This window comes from Colossoma macropomum, unplaced genomic scaffold (genome assembly GCF_904425465.1).
Source record: "Colossoma macropomum unplaced genomic scaffold, Colossoma_macropomum, whole genome shotgun sequence".
In the NCBI taxonomy this organism is placed as follows: domain Eukaryota; kingdom Metazoa; phylum Chordata; class Actinopteri; order Characiformes; family Serrasalmidae; genus Colossoma; species Colossoma macropomum.
Window position 1 is genome coordinate 19,193 of NW_023495303.1, and position 17,025 is coordinate 36,217.

The 17,025-nt window shown below is 41.9% G+C and overlaps 1 protein-coding gene across 3 annotated transcripts in view; it reads left to right on the top strand.

Annotated features, from left to right (window-relative positions):
• LOC118801674 (aldehyde oxidase 3-like) overlaps positions 1 to 17,025 on the top strand; it is a 35,621-nt gene that overhangs the window by 15,491 nt on the left and 3,105 nt on the right. For all 3 annotated transcript variants that reach the window (XR_005006562.1, XR_005006563.1, XM_036562035.1), the window contains 16 exons: positions 635 to 724; positions 1,719 to 1,888; positions 3,150 to 3,276; positions 4,895 to 5,017; positions 5,468 to 5,564; positions 5,894 to 6,018; positions 6,439 to 6,572; positions 8,434 to 8,521; positions 11,588 to 11,674; positions 12,032 to 12,223; positions 12,378 to 12,605; positions 14,403 to 14,498; positions 14,802 to 14,930; positions 15,328 to 15,402; positions 15,501 to 15,553; positions 16,668 to 16,782. Coding sequence is in view for 1 of the 3 variants with exons in the window: in XM_036562035.1 (XP_036417928.1) it covers positions 635 to 724; positions 1,719 to 1,888; positions 3,150 to 3,276; positions 4,895 to 5,017; positions 5,468 to 5,564; positions 5,894 to 6,018; positions 6,439 to 6,572; positions 8,434 to 8,521; positions 11,588 to 11,674; positions 12,032 to 12,223; positions 12,378 to 12,605; positions 14,403 to 14,498; positions 14,802 to 14,930; positions 15,328 to 15,402; positions 15,501 to 15,553; positions 16,668 to 16,782 (1,929 nt within the window). In the remaining 2 variants the exon portion in view is untranslated. The remainder of the gene's footprint in view (positions 1 to 634; positions 725 to 1,718; positions 1,889 to 3,149; positions 3,277 to 4,894; positions 5,018 to 5,467; positions 5,565 to 5,893; positions 6,019 to 6,438; positions 6,573 to 8,433; positions 8,522 to 11,587; positions 11,675 to 12,031; positions 12,224 to 12,377; positions 12,606 to 14,402; positions 14,499 to 14,801; positions 14,931 to 15,327; positions 15,403 to 15,500; positions 15,554 to 16,667; positions 16,783 to 17,025) is intronic.

The following is a 17,025-nucleotide window of genomic DNA, read 5'->3' on the forward strand; positions in this document are numbered from 1 at the left end:
TCTCTCTTACCTGGTCCCACTCTGCTCACCTAGTCTCTTCCTGCACACCTGGCCATGTTCTGCTCATGTATTCCAGCCCCTGCACACCTGGCTCTGCCAACTCAAATGCTTATGTTTCATTTACCTGGTCCCACCCGACTCATCTGGCCCCACCCCCAGTCACATGATCTGGTCTCCCTTACGTGGTTCTACCCTGCTCATCAGGCTCCACCCCAACTCACCTGATCTCGTCCCCCATACCTGGTCCCACCCCACCCATCTGACCCTGGCCCTTCTTACCTGATCTTGTCTCCCTTACCTGGTTCTGCCCCACTCATCTGACACTGTCCCCTCTCACCTGACCCCCTCCCCGCTCACCTGGTTCAGTCTGGATTTGGCAGTACTTATTGATCTTTGAGTTTTTTAGAATATTTATCTTTTTCAGTTAATTCTGTCATATTTTGTTTCTCTATTTCTTTTTTTTTTTTTATTCTTTATAGAAAAAACAGTTTTAGGCTTGAAGACATGCAGATTGAAATTATTTTCATCTTAGTAGTAATTTGTGTCATTGTTGTTTTTATTTTAATGCTGCATACTGTAAATCGCATATATAATGCTGCACATCATATATCTGACTATATAACTGTGTTGTCAGAATGTGAGCGAGGGGGAGATTCCCTCAGAGCAGCTCAGTGCTGTGGAGCATCTGCCCAACATCATCCAGCCCAGCTACCACGAGTTCCAGGTACTGAATGGCACAGTTTACAGAAACCTACATACAGCACCCGAAATGTACAACTAGATGAAAATGTACACCTGCAGTTAGATTGACCGTGTTGTCAAAAATCAAGTGGCTTGTAAATCAATAGGAAAAAAGAAACAAAAACAACCATCATTAACCCAGAACTGTGCCATGTATTTTCTGATGTATATTCAATATATCAGTTTTTTTGCCCTTTACTGTCACAGGTTTTGATCCATTGCTTGCCACTACAATGAACTGGCATCTCTGATCTCCCTGTTGCTACATATTTTGGAAAAATACTTTGATAATGATGAATGGGAGGGAAAAAAATGGATCATCCATTAATGTAAAGGCATAACTCAGCCGATGTTTACAGTGAGGTACAGTAAATAAGTGTTGCAATATATAAATATATAACAGTATATACATTTATAAAAGCAGGGCAGCTCAGTGCTTCTTTTCTGGATTCTGTTGCATTTAATGCACATAAAATATTTAGTGTGACTTTGATGCCTTAATTTTGCATAAACTCCCCAATACAGTAAACAACAAAACAGTAAACAAATGTGCTGTGTTTTTGGTTGGTGGACTATTCTCAGTCCAGCAGCGACACTGAGGTGTTTAAAAACTCCAGCAGCACTGCTGTGTCTGATCCACTCAGACCAGCACAACACACACTAACACACTACCACCACATCAGTGTTACTGCAGTGCTGAGAATGACCCACCACCCAAATAGTACCTGCTCTATGGGGGTCCTTTGGGGGTCCTGACCACTGAAGAACAGGGTAACAAAGTATGCAGAGAAACAGATGGACTACAGTCTGTAACTGTAGAACTAGTGAAGCTATACGGTCAGTGGAGCTGATAAAGTGGACAATGAGTGGAGATACAGGAAGCTAGTTTTAATGTTATGGCTGATCAGGGTATGTGTGAGTGTGTATGTTTGCATCCATGTGAACATCTGTAACCGTATGCATGCTCATGTGTGTAGGATGTGCTGAGTGGTCAGTCGGAGCAGGACCCCGTGGGCCGGGCGGTTCAGCACCAGTCGGCTCTGTCACACGCCACAGGAGAGGCTGTGTACTGTGATGATTTTCCACACACGCAGGGAGAGCTCTTCATGTCTGTGGTCACCAGCACCAGAGCGCACGCCAAAATCACGTAAACATACCTCAGCAACACACTGCACGTTACATCACATTAGCGAGGACAGCCCGGAATTCTGATCGGAAGTCTAGAAACTGGTCGTATGCAACATCAAAGGATGTCGTAGATAAAAGAATGAATATTTGTGAACGCTGCATGCTGGAGACGTACTTTCATTTTGCCCAGAAGGGTAGCTTTGTACTGTCGACAAGTCAGGAACACAGCCTCTGATTGGTGGACAAGTCAGAAACACAGCCACTGATTGGTTGACGAGTCAGGAACCCAGCCTCTGATTTGTCGACAGACTCGACCCAAGGCACCACTGGACAGCTAACAGCCATGCTAATGACAATAACTCTTTTCAACACAGAGAAATGAAAACAAAATCTCAGAAGACATTCAGTGCTGGATTTGTCATCGTAGATTTATTTTACAAAGTCTCCACAAAGACAGTGCAGCTCAAAACTGGATTGCAAAGCTTCTGAAAGTAATATGATCACAACGGACCCCTTTTTATAATGGCAAAACACTGGCCTTCTGGGAAAAAATGAAAGTAGCAATGTTCCCAAGATGTTTATTCTTTTATGTATGGTGTACTTTACAATTTAGGTGTGTACAGAGTAAAAACAATGCATCACTTTTAAATGTCATTTTAATACAGCAGCCCTCTTTTATTCAGCTTTTCTCTTAGCAGTGCGCCCCCTAGTAAAATCTTTGGGTCTTACCTGGCCACTCAAAGTCCTCGCTGCGCCCCTTTCACAGTCCATATATTGAAACTAAACTGTTTTGAATTCACTGTTTTTGTGTCACATAACCACAATTACATATATCCACCTGTATTCAGCCTTCAGCAGGTTAGCCCCGCCCACTCACACTGAAGGTATAAGAATTGTTTCAGTCTGTACTGCTTTTTGTATGAGGCACAGCCAATCATAACAGAGCTTATTTACATATATCAGTCTTAAAGTCACAGTAACAAAAACAGCCTGTTTAACTGTGCAGGATAAAGAGAAGTAATGTAAAAATAATGACTGCTTTTGGTTCAATAAAACAACATTTCAGGCTGTGAGTGGACCCTGTCGGAAGAAAAATGTAGGATATTTATAAAATTGAGCACAATAAAAGTAAAAAATATCTTTTTTAAATACTATTTAAATCATATTATTAAAATAGCTATTAAGTCATTATTGCTAATAACAGCTATTATTAATATGCAGATGGAAACATTTGAACTGTATGAGCTGTAAGTGAACGTTGTCTGTTTTTGTTTTGTTAGCCACATTGACGTGAGCGGAGCTCTGAGCATGCCCGGCGTCGTGGACGTCTTCACCGCTGATGATATTCCAGGCAAGAAGTTCAGGTCCTTCGCTGGGATCGACGAGGAGATTCTGGCTCTAGGCGAGGTAGAACCGTTTATCAGAACTCTGAGAGAGAAAAATCACATTTTCCCCTTAACAAAAACTGCATACTTTCATAACTTAATTTATTAATTAATTTAAATACTCATTACTAATATTAATTAACTGCTCATTAGTTAATGATAGTTTAGTTTGTTACTAGTTCACAGCTTATTACACTGCTGCAGAACTGATCGGTGTGTTTACTCACATCAATAAGTAACATGAAAACTAAAACTGGTACTTTTCCTGTTAATAATCTCTTAATTAATCTACTGATCAATTATAACATTTTCTCCCGATGTTGAATGAAACACGTTTCTTGGGCTTGACTAGACAATTTTCACATATTGAGCTGCTTCACTGTCCTCAGAGATGTTATTGCATTTTTGTCATTAATTACTATTGACTTCATAGTACTAAACCATAAATTAACACTTTGTGTCCTTCAAGAAACTGATGATCTTCACACTCTATTCACACTCCATAGAAACGTAAGTGGACATACTGGTCAGGCCTAAAACACAGGCTGCTGATTCAGAGACGTGTGGACACAGTTGCCTTTATAAGCAACAGAATCAAATTCTTCAGTGTTAAGGTGCCATAAGGGTTCTTTTTGGAGCGATACTAAACAACGTGTCACTGGATGAGATGTGCAAGTATGAAGGACTTGTAGTTTAACATAAAACTGAACCTGTTCAGTTTATTGTGTAGAATCATTTAGAATAAACACTAATTAATAATGTAAATATACTTTCCTTGAGGGGAAATCACATGAAAAACAGAGAGAGAGATTAAGATATCAGTAAATTGTCGTCTTAATCATGAGTTTACAGTGTAATTAGTAATACAAAAAATCAATTAACTATGAGGGACACAAAGTAGCAATTAATCAATAACAATAAATCTGTATATTAATTAACAGACAATTAACAAGATTAACTCAGTACCAATAGTCCATATAGGACAGCCTGTTCACTCGGCGGCCATATTGGCAACGCCGCCGGGTAGTTATTTCCAGCTGTTCAAGACCAGACTCCTCTCTCTTTGAGTGGGGAGAGGCCTAAACACTCGAAACTGAAGGTCAGATTATTGTTTTGAAAGCAGATTTGAAATTTTTAGGGGTTGTTCTAGCTAAATCTCTACAATGGTGGGGGTGGGGAAGGGGGTTTCCCTCCTTGCGGGGTAACCAGCAAGCTGATTGGCTCTTTTTATTTGAAGGGCGGGACTTTCCCTGCAAACAGACACCATGACTGGCCTTATGAGCTTTGATATTCATATTTTAACCAGCGACCGTCTCCTCCTCCTTTATAATGTCTCTGGTACTTACCAGTTCATTATCAGAGTAATAAGCAGCAGTTATTACACAGTTATTGAGGAGACGTGCTATAAACTAATACCAGACTAAATTGTCAGTTAGCTGTGTACTCAGCACTTAATCGTTAATGAATGCTTAATGAGCAGTTAATTAGCATATGAATAATGAGTATTTAAGCATATATTTATCAATTAATTCACGACCCTTAATGTAAAGTGTTACCATGCATGCAGTGCTGTATATTCCCGTGAATCCGGTTGAGTAGCGGTCACTCCTGCTGTATGTGTGTCTCCTGCCTGTCCTCAGGTGACCTGCGTGGGTCAGATGGTTTGTGCGGTCGTCGCGGATACAAAGCAGCACGCCAAACTAGCGGCTGCAGCGCTGAAGGTCAACTATGAGGACCTACCGGACCGAATCTTCACTGTAGAGGTCGGTGGTCAGATTGTGGTCAAACGAGAAGAGTGAAAAGCAGAAGATAATGTGAAATAATCGTTTGATGCTCTGCTTTATTGAATTTCTTTAACTTGATTTGAATATTAACCCTTATAACCCTTAGAATGCAAAAGTTAGTACGTTTAATTTTAATTATTTAAGAAAATGTTTAGATACATGGTGTTTCATGCAGTCAGTTACATTCAGTTTACATGTTTTTGTCTTTTCTAGATCTTTTAAATAAATGTAAAGCAGTGCTGGATTTTGTCCATGTAGAAGTATTGAATTGTGTTGTTAATTCATTTTGTAGCTGTGTTGTAATTATTACAGTGACAGTAATAACTCTAAGCTTCTAAAGACTGAGAATGCAGTGTGTTGTTGATTTCGTTCAGGTGTTCAGTGGTTGATTTTAAAGCCTGTATGCTCTGATTTAACGTTTTTTTGCAGGAAGCTGTGGAGAAGCGTTCGTTCTTTCTGCCTCAGAGGGAGATTCAGAGAGGAGACGTGACCAAAGCTTTTCAGGAGGCGGATCATGTTTATGAAGGTTAAAGTTTCAAATTAAAGCACAGTCGAATGCTTACAACCACAGTGAACACGTTCATTAGTAAATATTAAAGGAATAGTATACCGAAAAAACCAAGTCTACACAATTTATATGAAAGATTTCTCATTTTCAGATCATTGTAAGAACATTTTTAGATTAAGCTATTTCTAGTTGGCTTTCAGTCATTTGTTTAGCATCATTTGTCTGCTAATGGTATAAAACACTTTCATGCCATAAAATTATTTAAAACAAGTAAAAAATGTCTAGAATGAACTTTCAAAGAGAATATTTTTCAAACTTTAAGCCTGAAGATTCTGTGTGTCTCGCAGGAGAGATCCGTCTGGGGGGTCAGGAGCATTTCTACATGGAAACGCAAAGCATGCTGGTCATTCCACTAGGGGAGGAAAAGGAGATGAAAGTTTATGTGTCCACTCAGCACCCAGCAATGGTCCAGGTACACAGTTCCTACAGTACGTCCAGGTACACCCGCAAAACCACTGATCACTGGCCACTTTATTAGAAACATTTGCCTTGTACGTCCAATAACTGGCCACTTTATTGGAAACACCCACCTTGTGCTTCCAATAACTGGCCACTTTATTAGAAACTCCTCCCTTGTGCTTCCACTAACTGGCCACTTTATTAGAAACACCTATCTTATATCCTCTGTGTTGGTCTACAGTCACAGACTGTTATCTATCTGTACAGTTTATCAGTCTCTACTCCATTCATCATTGGTCAGTTTCTGAAGACAGGGCCGCTGTTGTCCAGATATTGTTTTGTAGTTGTCCACTCTGAGCACAGCATCTAAATATAACCAGGATGTTCACAGCAGTAACGCCTGTTGTTATCATTGCTTTGATCTTCTCTGTAGGAGGCTATAGCAGAGACGTTGGGTATTCCGTCCAATCGCGTGTCTTGCCATGTTAAACGGATTGGTGGGGCGTTTGGTGGCAAAGTGACCAAAACGTCCATTCTGGCCAGCATCACTGCGTTGGCTGCTTGGAGGTGAGTTTGTCTTAACGCCACATACAGCGCTGCTGCCAACTATAATATGGGTCAGCTGATGGTGGCTCCACCCATTTCCATGTTACCCTGCACCAGTTTCCATGGTTACGCTACATGCATTTCCATGGTTGCCCAACTTTCATTTTCATCCATGTGTATGGTTGCTGTACACTCGTTTCCATGGTTATGCTACACTCATTTCCATGGTTATGCTACAACCGTTTCCATGGTTATGCTATAACCGTTTCCATGGTTATGCTACACTCGTTTCCATGGTTATGCTACAACCGTTTCCATGGTTATGCTACACTTGTTTCCATGCTCACATTACACCCTTTTCCTTTACACTACATCTGTTTCCATGGTTACATTACTCACTTTTCCATGGCTACACTACAGCCATTTTCACAGTTGTTACGCTTGTTTCCGTGGTAATGCTATTCCCATTTCCATGGTCACTTTGATTCCATTTCTGTGCTATTCTGCATCTGTTGCCATGGTTACTACACACGTTATTCCATGGTTACGTCCATTAAAAAAGACGAAGTTGTTTATCTAAATTACTCCGCTAGTATTAGGTTACGTTACCATGTTGTTATTGTTATTTAAATTTTGAATTCAGTTTTGTTGCACTGGTGGTCAGTGAGCTCGTTTGGCTGAAGTTAGCTAACTAACATTAATGCTAACCATCTTTGCTGCACTGTGGTAATAAAATCGCGTCCATCATAATGTGTTAAAACACAGTTGTAGAACCCAACATTGTAATAATTTCCCAATAATGTAATATTGCCCAGAAATGTAACAATATTTTACAGTTAACTTGGTCAAAAATGTAATAAAACCCAATAATGATACTCATAATAATGTAACACAATGTCTAAACTGATAATATATTACATTATGATTAAAATATTAACATATTATATTATTGGGAAATTTAGTTGATCATTTTTTTTAAATGGGTGATATAATGGGACCCCCATGGACCCTCACAGAGCAGGTACTATTTTAGTGTGGTGGATCATTCTGAGCACTGCAGTAATACTGACGTGGTGGTAGTGTGTTAGTGTGTGTTGCGCTGGTCTGAGTGGATCAGACACAGCAGTGCTGCTGGAGTTTTTAAACACCTCAGTGTCACTGCTGGACTGAGAATAGTCCACCAACCAAAAATATCCAGCCAACAGCGTCCTGTGGGCAGCGTCCTGTGACCACTGATGAAGACTAGAGGATGACCAACACAAACTGTGCAGCAGCAGATGAGCTATCGTCTCTGACTTTACATCTACAAGGTGGACTGACAAGGTAGGAGTGTCTAATAGAGTGGGCAGTGAGTGGACACAGTGTTTAAAAACTCCAGCAGCACTGCTGTGTCTGATCCACTCAGACCAGCGCAACACACACTAACACACCACCACCACGTCAGTGTTACCGCAGTGCTGAGAATGATCCTCCACCCAAATAGTACCTGCTCTGTGGGGGTCCATGGGGGTCCTGACCGCTGAAGAACAGGGTAACAAAGTATCAGAGAAACAGATGGACTACAGTCTGTAACTGTAGAACTACAAAGTGCACCTATATAGTAAGTGGAGCTGATAAAATGGACAGTGAGCGTAGAAACAAGGAGGTGGTCAGAATGTTATGCCTGATCGGTGTATTTGTTATGAAATATATGATAAATTCCCAATAATGTAATAAAGTATTAAACTTGATCAGTGTGAAACTGTAATAAAATGAGGTATTACATTATCATTACAAACAAATTACGTTATCACTTCAGACTTTGTATCACATTTTTAACAACATTGGGTTCTACACACACGTTCCCACCCAAAGCTGCACCGTTTGTGATTGTGTGGTGCAGGACGGAGAGGCCTGTGCGGTGTGTGCTGGAGAGAGGGGAGGACATGCTCATAACAGGAGCTCGTCACCCAGTTCTGGGGAAATACAAGGTGAACCTTTTACTTTATTTGTTTATATGACAGACAGAGTACATGCTAATCAGCATCATTAGTGCATGATGTAAATGAGCTAATTTCCATCTTCTGTCACTGAGAAGCTCTTTAATAAACTCTTTAATACTTTTCCAAACTCTTTAGTCACTTCAGAGTCACCTCACCAGTACCTGTTTACACTCAGAGTATCAGCAACATAAATATCCAGACAGAGATCATCTACATAGAAATACAGGTGTAAACACACCCATTAAAACAGGTGGTTGCTGTGGTATCTTAGGTGGTAACTGGGGTGTTTCTAAGTGGTTCATTTGTTGTTCCATGTGGTTGTTGGGGTGTTGCTGTGTGAGTGCTGTAGTGTTGGAGGTGGTTGTTAGGGTGTTGCCATGTGAGTGCTGTAGTGTTGGAGGTGGTTGTTGGGGTGTTGCTTTGTGACTGCTGTAGTGTTGGAGGTGGTTGTTGGGGTGTTGCTATGTGAGTGCTGTAGTGTTGGAGGTGGTTGTTGGGGTGTTGCTGTGTGAGTGCTGTAGTGTTGGAGGTGGTTATTGGGGTGTTGCCATGTGACTGCTGTAGTGTTGGAGGTGGTTGTTAGGGTGTTGCTATGTGACTGCTGTAGTGTTGGAGGTGGTTGTTAGGGTGTTGCTTTGTGACTGCTGTAGTGTTGGAGGTGGTTGTTGGGGTGTTGCTGTGTGACTGCTGTAGTGTTGGAGGTGGTTGTTGGGGTGTTGCTGTGTGACTGCTGCAGTGTTGGAGGTGGTTGTTGGGGTGTTGCTGTGTGACTGCTGCAGTGTTGGAGGTGGTTGTTGGGGTGTTGCTGTGTGACTGCTGCAGTGTTGGAGGTGGTTGTTGGGGTGTTGCTGTGTGACTGCTGTAGTGTTGGAGGTGGTTGTTGGGGTGTTGCTGTGTGAGTGCTGTAGTGTTGGAGGTGGTTGTTAGGGTGTTGCTGTGTGACTGCTGTAGTGTTGGAGGTGGTTGTTGGGGTGTTGCTGTGTGAGTGCTGTAGTGTTGGAGGTGGTTGTTAGGGTGTTGCTGTGTGACTGCTGTAGTGTTGGAGGTGGTTGTTGGGGTGTTGCTATGTGAGTACTGTAGTGTTGGAGGTGGTTTTTGGGGTGTTGCTATGTGACTGCTGTAGTGTTGAAGGTGGTTGTTGGAGTGTTGTTGTGTGAGTGCTGTAGTGTTGGAGGTGGTTGTTAGGGTGTTGCGGTGTGAGTGCTGTGGTGTTGAAGGTGGTTGTTAGGGTGATGCTGTAGTGTTGGATGTGGTTGCTACGGTTTTGCTATGTGAGTGCTGTGGTGTTGGAGGTGGTTGTTAGGGTGTTGCTGTGTGACTGCTGTAGTGTTGGAGGTGGTTGTTAGGTTGATGCTGTAGTGTGGGATGTGGTTGCTACGGTTTTGCTATGTGAGTGCTGTGGTGTTGGATGTGGTTGTTAGGGTGTTGCTATGTGAGTGCTGTAGTGTTGGAGGTGGTTGTTGGGGTGTTGCTGTGTGACTGCTGTAGTGTTGGAGGTGGTTGTTGGGGTGTTGCTATGTGAGTACTGTAGTGTTGGAGGTGATTGTTGGGGTGTTGCTATATGACTGCTGTAGTGTTGGAGGTGGTTGTTAGGGTGATGCTGTAGTGTGGGATGTGGTTGCTACGGTTTTGCTATGTGAGTGCTGTGGTGTTGGAGGTGGTTGTTAGGGTGTTGCTATGTGAGTGCTGTAGTGTTGGAGGTGGTTGTTGGGGTGTTGCTGTGTGAGTACTGTAGTGTTGGAGGTGGTTTTTGGGGTGTTGCTATGTGACTGCTGTAGTGTTGAAGGTGGTTGTTGGGGTGTTGCTGTAGTGTTGGAGGTGGTTGTTAGGGTGTTGCTATGTGAGTGCTGTAGTGTTGGAGGTGGTTGTTGGGGTGTTGCTGTGTGAGTGCTGTAGTGTTGGAGGTGGTTGTTGGGGTGTTGCTGTGTGACTGCTGTAGTGTTGGAGGTGGTTGTTGGGGTGTTGCTGTAGTGTTGGAGGTGGTTGTTAGGGTTTTGCTATGTGAGTGCTGTGGTGTTGGAGGTGGTTGCTAGGGTTTTGCTATGTGAGTGCTGTAGTGTTGGAGGTGGTTGTTGGGGTGTTGCTGTGTGAGTGCTGTGGTGTTGGAGGTGGTTGTTAGGGTGTTGCTATGTGAGTGCTGTAGTGTTGGAGGTGGTTGTTGGGGTGTTGCTATGTGAGTACTGTAGTGTTGGAGGTGGTTGTTGGGGTGTTGCTATGTGACTGCTGTAGTGTTGGAGGTGGTTGTTAGGGTGTTGCTATGTGACTGCTGTAGTGTTGGAGGTGGTTTTTAGGGTGTTGCTATGTGACTGCTGTAGTGTTGGAGGTGGTTGTTGGAGTGTTGTGTGAGTGCTGTAGTGTTGGAGGTGGTTGTTGGGGTGTTGCTATGTGACTGCTGAAGTGTTGGAGGTGGTTTTTAGGGTGTTGCTATGTGACTGCTGTAGTGTTGGAGGTGGTTGTTGGGGTGTTGCTGTGTGAGTGCTGTAGTGTTGGAGGTGGTTGTTGGGGTGTTGCTGTGTGACTGCTGTAGTGTTGGAGGTGGTTGTTGGGGTGTTGCTATGTGAGTGCTGTAATGTTGGAGGTGGTTACTAGTGTGTTGCTGTAGTGTTGGAGGTGGTTGCTAGGGTGTTTCTATTTGAGTGCTGTAGTGTTGGATGTGGTTGCTAAGGTGTTGATATGTGAGTGTTGCAGTGTTCCAGATGGTTGCTATGGTGTTGCCAGTGCACATGTATCATGTTATTCTCATAAACATCATTGTAAAGCTGGTGTTACATTGTGCAAAGTTGTGATTTTCGGCAGCTACGATGTAAATAGGAAAAATGAGGGACAACACATGGAATTGGTTGTAGTATATGAGCTGATTTGCATATTAGGTGCTATAGAGTGATTGGATTTCAATCTGATTAGTGATGCGTTTGATTACTAAGTGTAAATGCATGAGGTCAAAATATTATATGTTTACACTCCAGACACAAGAAACGACCAGGTGTAACCTGGGTCTAGGTGTGTGTTAAATAATAGCGGAAGAAGAGGTAACTGATGGTTGTATGTCCTCAGGTGGGCTTTATGAATGACGGCAGAATCACTGCAGCTGACGTTCATTACTACACCAACGCAGGAAACACGGCCGACGAGTCTGTTCTGGTAAAATCTTACCGCCATTTAGAGAACAAAGAGGATATTTAATTTTGAGATTTTGGAAATACGATTTTATCCATTTTACCTGCTTTATTTAATTCCTTCTTATTAGAGTTAATGTCTACGTCTGTTGAATTCATCATGCTGATTTTGACAGGACAAGCACATGTGATGCATTTGTATTTTCAAACTTGGTTAACAAAGTTTAGAAATGTATTAGTAATTACAGCATTACTCTCTCTCTCTCCCTCTCTCTCTCTCTGTCTCCCTCTCTCTCTCTCTCTTTCTCTCTCTCCCTCTCTCTCTCTCTCTTTCTGTCTCTGTCTCTGTCTCTCTCTCTCTCTCTCTCTCTCTCTCTCTCAGGTCATTGAGAAGATCCTGCTCCACATGGATAACGCCTATAACATCCTGAACCTCCGTGGCCAATCAGCTGCCTGCAAGACCAACCTGCCGTCCAACACCGCATTCCGAGGTTTCGGTGTGCCCCAGACCCTGATGGTTATCGAGAACATGATCAATGACGTGGCCATGGCGCTCGGCCGACCAGCTGAAGAGGTCAGACATTACTGAATCATAGATACTGAATAATTCATAGTAGACGCTAAATAGCGTGTATTATCTGGTGATGTGGTCTGAGGGTTCAGTACATTATAGATGTGCTTCATCTGTTTGACTTTATCCTGTTTGACCGTGTTGTTTCCACTGTTAGATCAGGGAGAAGAACATGTATAAGGAAGCGTCACTCACACACTATAAGATGGAGTTTGATCCGGAGAATCTGCTGCGCTGCTGGGAGGAGTGTAAGGAGAGGAGTGAGCTGGACCGCAGACGTCTGGACATCGCCCGGTTTAACCAGCAGAACCGCTGGAAGAAGAGAGGAATCGCTTTGGTCCCCATTAAATACGGCATCGGCTTCGCTGAGGGATTCCTCAACCAGGTAGATCAGTGTTATAACATGTCTCAGAACACTGAACTGGACAGTACAGGGATTTAATGACCTCATATTAAATGGACATAATATGGACACACTCACTCACATAACATCCCAGCTCTGACATCCCAGCTGGTTTCAAGGGTGTTACTGTGTGGTTGATGTGGTATTCCAGGTGGTTGCTAGGGGGTTGCATTGGCATCCCAGATGGTTTCTGGTTGCTATGGTGTTCCAGGTGTTGCCAAGTGGTTGCTAAGTTATCCCAGGTGCTTGCTAGATGCACTAAACTGTTATTGCAGGTGGTTGCAAGGTGTTCATTTGTGGTTGCTGTGGTATCCCAGGATGTTGCTAGATGGTTGTAATGGTAACTGTGGTGGATGCTAGGGTGTTGCCTCATGGTTGTGATGGTATCTCTGGTTGTCAGTAGGGGTTGCCAGGGGTTGCTAGAGTATTTCTATGGTGTTCCAAGTGGTTGCTATGGTGCTGCTAAGCAGTTGCTATGGCATCCCAGCTGGTTTCAAGGGTGTTACTATGTGGTTGATGTAGTATTCCAGGTGGTTGCTAGGGTGTTGCTACATGGTTGCAGTTGTATTCCAGGTGGTTGCTAGGGTTTTGCAAGGTGGTTGCTGTGGTATCTCTGGGGGTTACTAGGGGTTGCCAGGGGTTGCTAGGTGGTCGCTATGGCAAGTGGTTGCCATGGTGTTGCTAGGTGGTGCCGTTGTTTTCTAGGTGGTTGCTAGGGTTTTGATAAGTGGTAGTTGTGGTGTTCCAGGTGGTTTGTAGAGATGGTTGCAGTGGTATCCCAGGTGGTTGCTAGGGTCAGAATGAACAAAAGCAGCCTTAAAGAAAACCAATGAAAGGCTTGTGTAGGTGTTATGCAACGTGTGTTACCTTTTTTTAAACTAAAAATGTTTTGGAAATAAATTCGTACATTCGTTCTGTACGAACTTCAGTGTTTACATTTGTCTTTTGCTGTGTTTATATGTTTATATGTTGTAGATAGATAATCAGTGCAGACTGAATTCAGTCAGTTCAGATTTTCTCAACTTTTGCTGTTGACCGCAGCGGTGGTCCAGGCGACCCCAGTATTATACATCATGCCCTTTTGGGTCATGAATAAACAATCAACACTGCTCCTCTCTCTTCTGATGATCACCCACTTTCACTAAGAATGCAGTCATCATCACAACATTTTTAGCGCTGCATGCTGCTGTTGGTCGTGTGCTGCTGTGAGGCACAGAACCACGTCAGCTTTTAGGTCAAAATATCGCTGTTGACGGAAGAAAACCTTGTATCTCCAAAATGGTAACTTTACAGGAGAAGGAAAAAACCTACTTCACTTTTAATGTAAATCAATGGGACCAGACTTTTCTCCAAGTCATTTTGGGCTGTTTCTATTGGTCCATTCATCATGAAATTAACTCTCAATGTAAAGAGCAACAGGCATTTTCAAATCATGTAAAAAACTGAAAAATGACAAAAATGGAGAACTGCTTTCCAGTTGGTGCATTTTTATTGAATTTTCTGGAAAATGCACACTGCACACTCTCGTTTGACTGTGTTCGAGCATATTCTAACACACAAAATGCCTTTTCATTTCTAGTGAACGCCATTCTTCAACCTTAAAAAACATTAAAAATTAAACTTGGTTAGTTTTTACACATTTTGTTAAAATTTGAGATCATTTGAGGGAGAATTGGCAGTTATTAGACTACGAAATATTTTTCAGACACTCTGTATTAAGATTATAAAAAGCACACATTTGATCACTGTGCTGTATTTTGTGTTGGTTTATATTAAAAGGCGGCTGCACTGGTGCATATCTACAAAGATGGATCAGTGTTAGTGAGTCATGGAGGAACTGAGATGGGTCAAGGCATCCACACCAAGGTCCAGCAGGTACTTCTCTCTCATTCTTCTCTCCAGTGTACTCCACTCAACCACCAATCAAAGCAGTTCTCACTGTGAGCTTTTCACTCAGAGTTTGGCACCCATGGCCTCTGAGTTCACCATGGTTGCAGCTGTATGGTCAGATGCTCCATGGTTCCAGGTGGTTGCTAGAGTTTTGGTAAGAGCCTGTGCTATACTGTGAGATGCTGGCGCTGGTCTGCTGCAGTTATAGGCGTGATGCCAAAGATCAGCCAAGCAGTGCCGGTATCTCAGTCCAGCACCACCACCTGTTAATGTGTCTGTGTTGGGCAGGTGGCCAGCAGAGAGCTGGACGTTCCTCTGTCTATGATCCACATTTCTGAGACCAGCACGAGCTCCGTACCCAACACCTGTCCCTCTGCTGCATCCTTCGGCACCGACGCCAACGGCATGGCTGTCAAGGTAACACACACACACACACACACACACACACACACAAACACACACACCCCAACACTAAACGCACTCAGAGCTCAATATCATACACAGTCCTAAACTAACCCCCAGAAACCCTTAGAGGCTTAATTATTATTACAGCAGTATAATATAATTACATTCTATGCACAATTACATCGTTATATAATTACATATGTATTTAATTTACACTTCTATTTTTTTTGTAATAAACTTGAAAAAAGTCATTAAGAAAAATGAACTTTAAGATAATTTATAGACATTTGTTCATTACATTGTTTTTATTCCGATGATAATTTAATTTAGCATTCCCCTCAAAAGCATGGCTAATACTGTTAATCAATTCTAATTAAAATACCCTGGTCAGTAGATGTTTGTTTTGTAGGACGCCTGTCAAACTCTGTATAAAAGGCTGGAGCCAATCAGGAAGCAGGACCCCAACGGCACGTGGCAAAGCTGGGTACAGCTGTTTGGATCAAATACTTCTTTTATTAAATGGAAAAAAACAAGCACACATATATTCACTATACGACACTTTGGGTCTTTCGTTTGGTACAGATTGCTAAAGCGTTCTTGGAGAAGATCAGTCTGTCAGCTACTGGATTCTACAGGTACAAATAACCAGGTTTTCACTCTCTTTGACGTCGTTCACAGGTTTAACAGGATATTATATGGCATTAATATTTATACACTCATTTATACAAATTTCTTTATCTTATAAATGCAGTGATATAATTACTTAATCAATCACAACATAGTTACATTATTAGTTATGTTTTTATTAGATTCATAAATGTTTCATAACAATGTAATTCATTATGTAAACACAGCACTGTGCGAGTGTTTTAAGGGCAGCTGAGGAAATTAGATGTTTAAAAGCTAGTTGTGTTTGTATTGAGCTCTTATTTGCTCAGAAAAACACTAATATTATAATAAAACAATATTAATATAGTCAGTAGTGATTTTATGCATGTTAATCTGTTTAACTATTTCCTGTCCGCTCCTCAAGAAAGACCAGTAGTGCTCGTAGTTATCATCCAATACCTGCTTTATCTAATCAGTACTTCATTATGTTAAATGATGTGTGCTGCTGATGGAATTTAATAAGTGTTACACACACACACACACACACACACACACACACACACACACACACATTTTGTGCAGCCAAGCTCTCCTAATTGGTCAAGAATCCACATTTTGCACTTGATTTTGAGCTAGATCTTTAATAACGCACTCTCACATTGGAAATGCTCTGAATTACCATTTTCAGTTTTGCATTTGAATTCAAACGGTCTGGAATTTGCTGGAATTTATCTGAGAGAATAAATAAAAAAATAGGAAATCATATCCATGTTAGCTGAACGCTAATTGGTGGGGTGTAAGCTTGCATTACTTTTTAGCTACATTACACAAACTGAAGAAGCCAACTTCACTCCAGACTCCAAACATGTCTTAGCTGGTCCACCACATCTGTAGGAAGTTTCCTAGATATGTTCGTTTAATAAGTGAGGTATTTTCCTGTGTGAGTGTATATGCATATATGTGAATCTGTGTAGTTGTGTGCATTTGTTTTTATCTCTTTAAGCCGAGTCTAAAATCCTCTAAGTCCAGGCTTAGATGCAGTCTGGGCCTGAGAAACTGACCCTGTGTGTATTTTTGTGGATTTCTGTTCTGTTTCAGTGTATTTGTGTGTATATATGTGTGTTTATGTGTTTCTGTCAGAGGTCATGACCTGTGTATGGACTGGGAGAAGCAGGAGGGAAGGCCTTACGCTTATTTCACCTACGCCACCTGCTGCAGTGAGGTGGAGCTGGACTGTCTGACCGGAGAATACAGGGTCAGTCATACACTGACCTACTGTAGCTAATACAGAAAATATGAAAAAATGAACAAATATAAAAGAACTAAAACACCAAACACCAGCCTTAGTCTAGAGTTATGATTGTCTGTCTGTTCTTCATTCCGTTTCTACGAATTTACTTTACATAATCATTTAAATGTAGTCATATAATTACTTAATTAATCATTACATAAATAAATAATGGATTACATTTATATTAGATTAATACATGTTATGCAT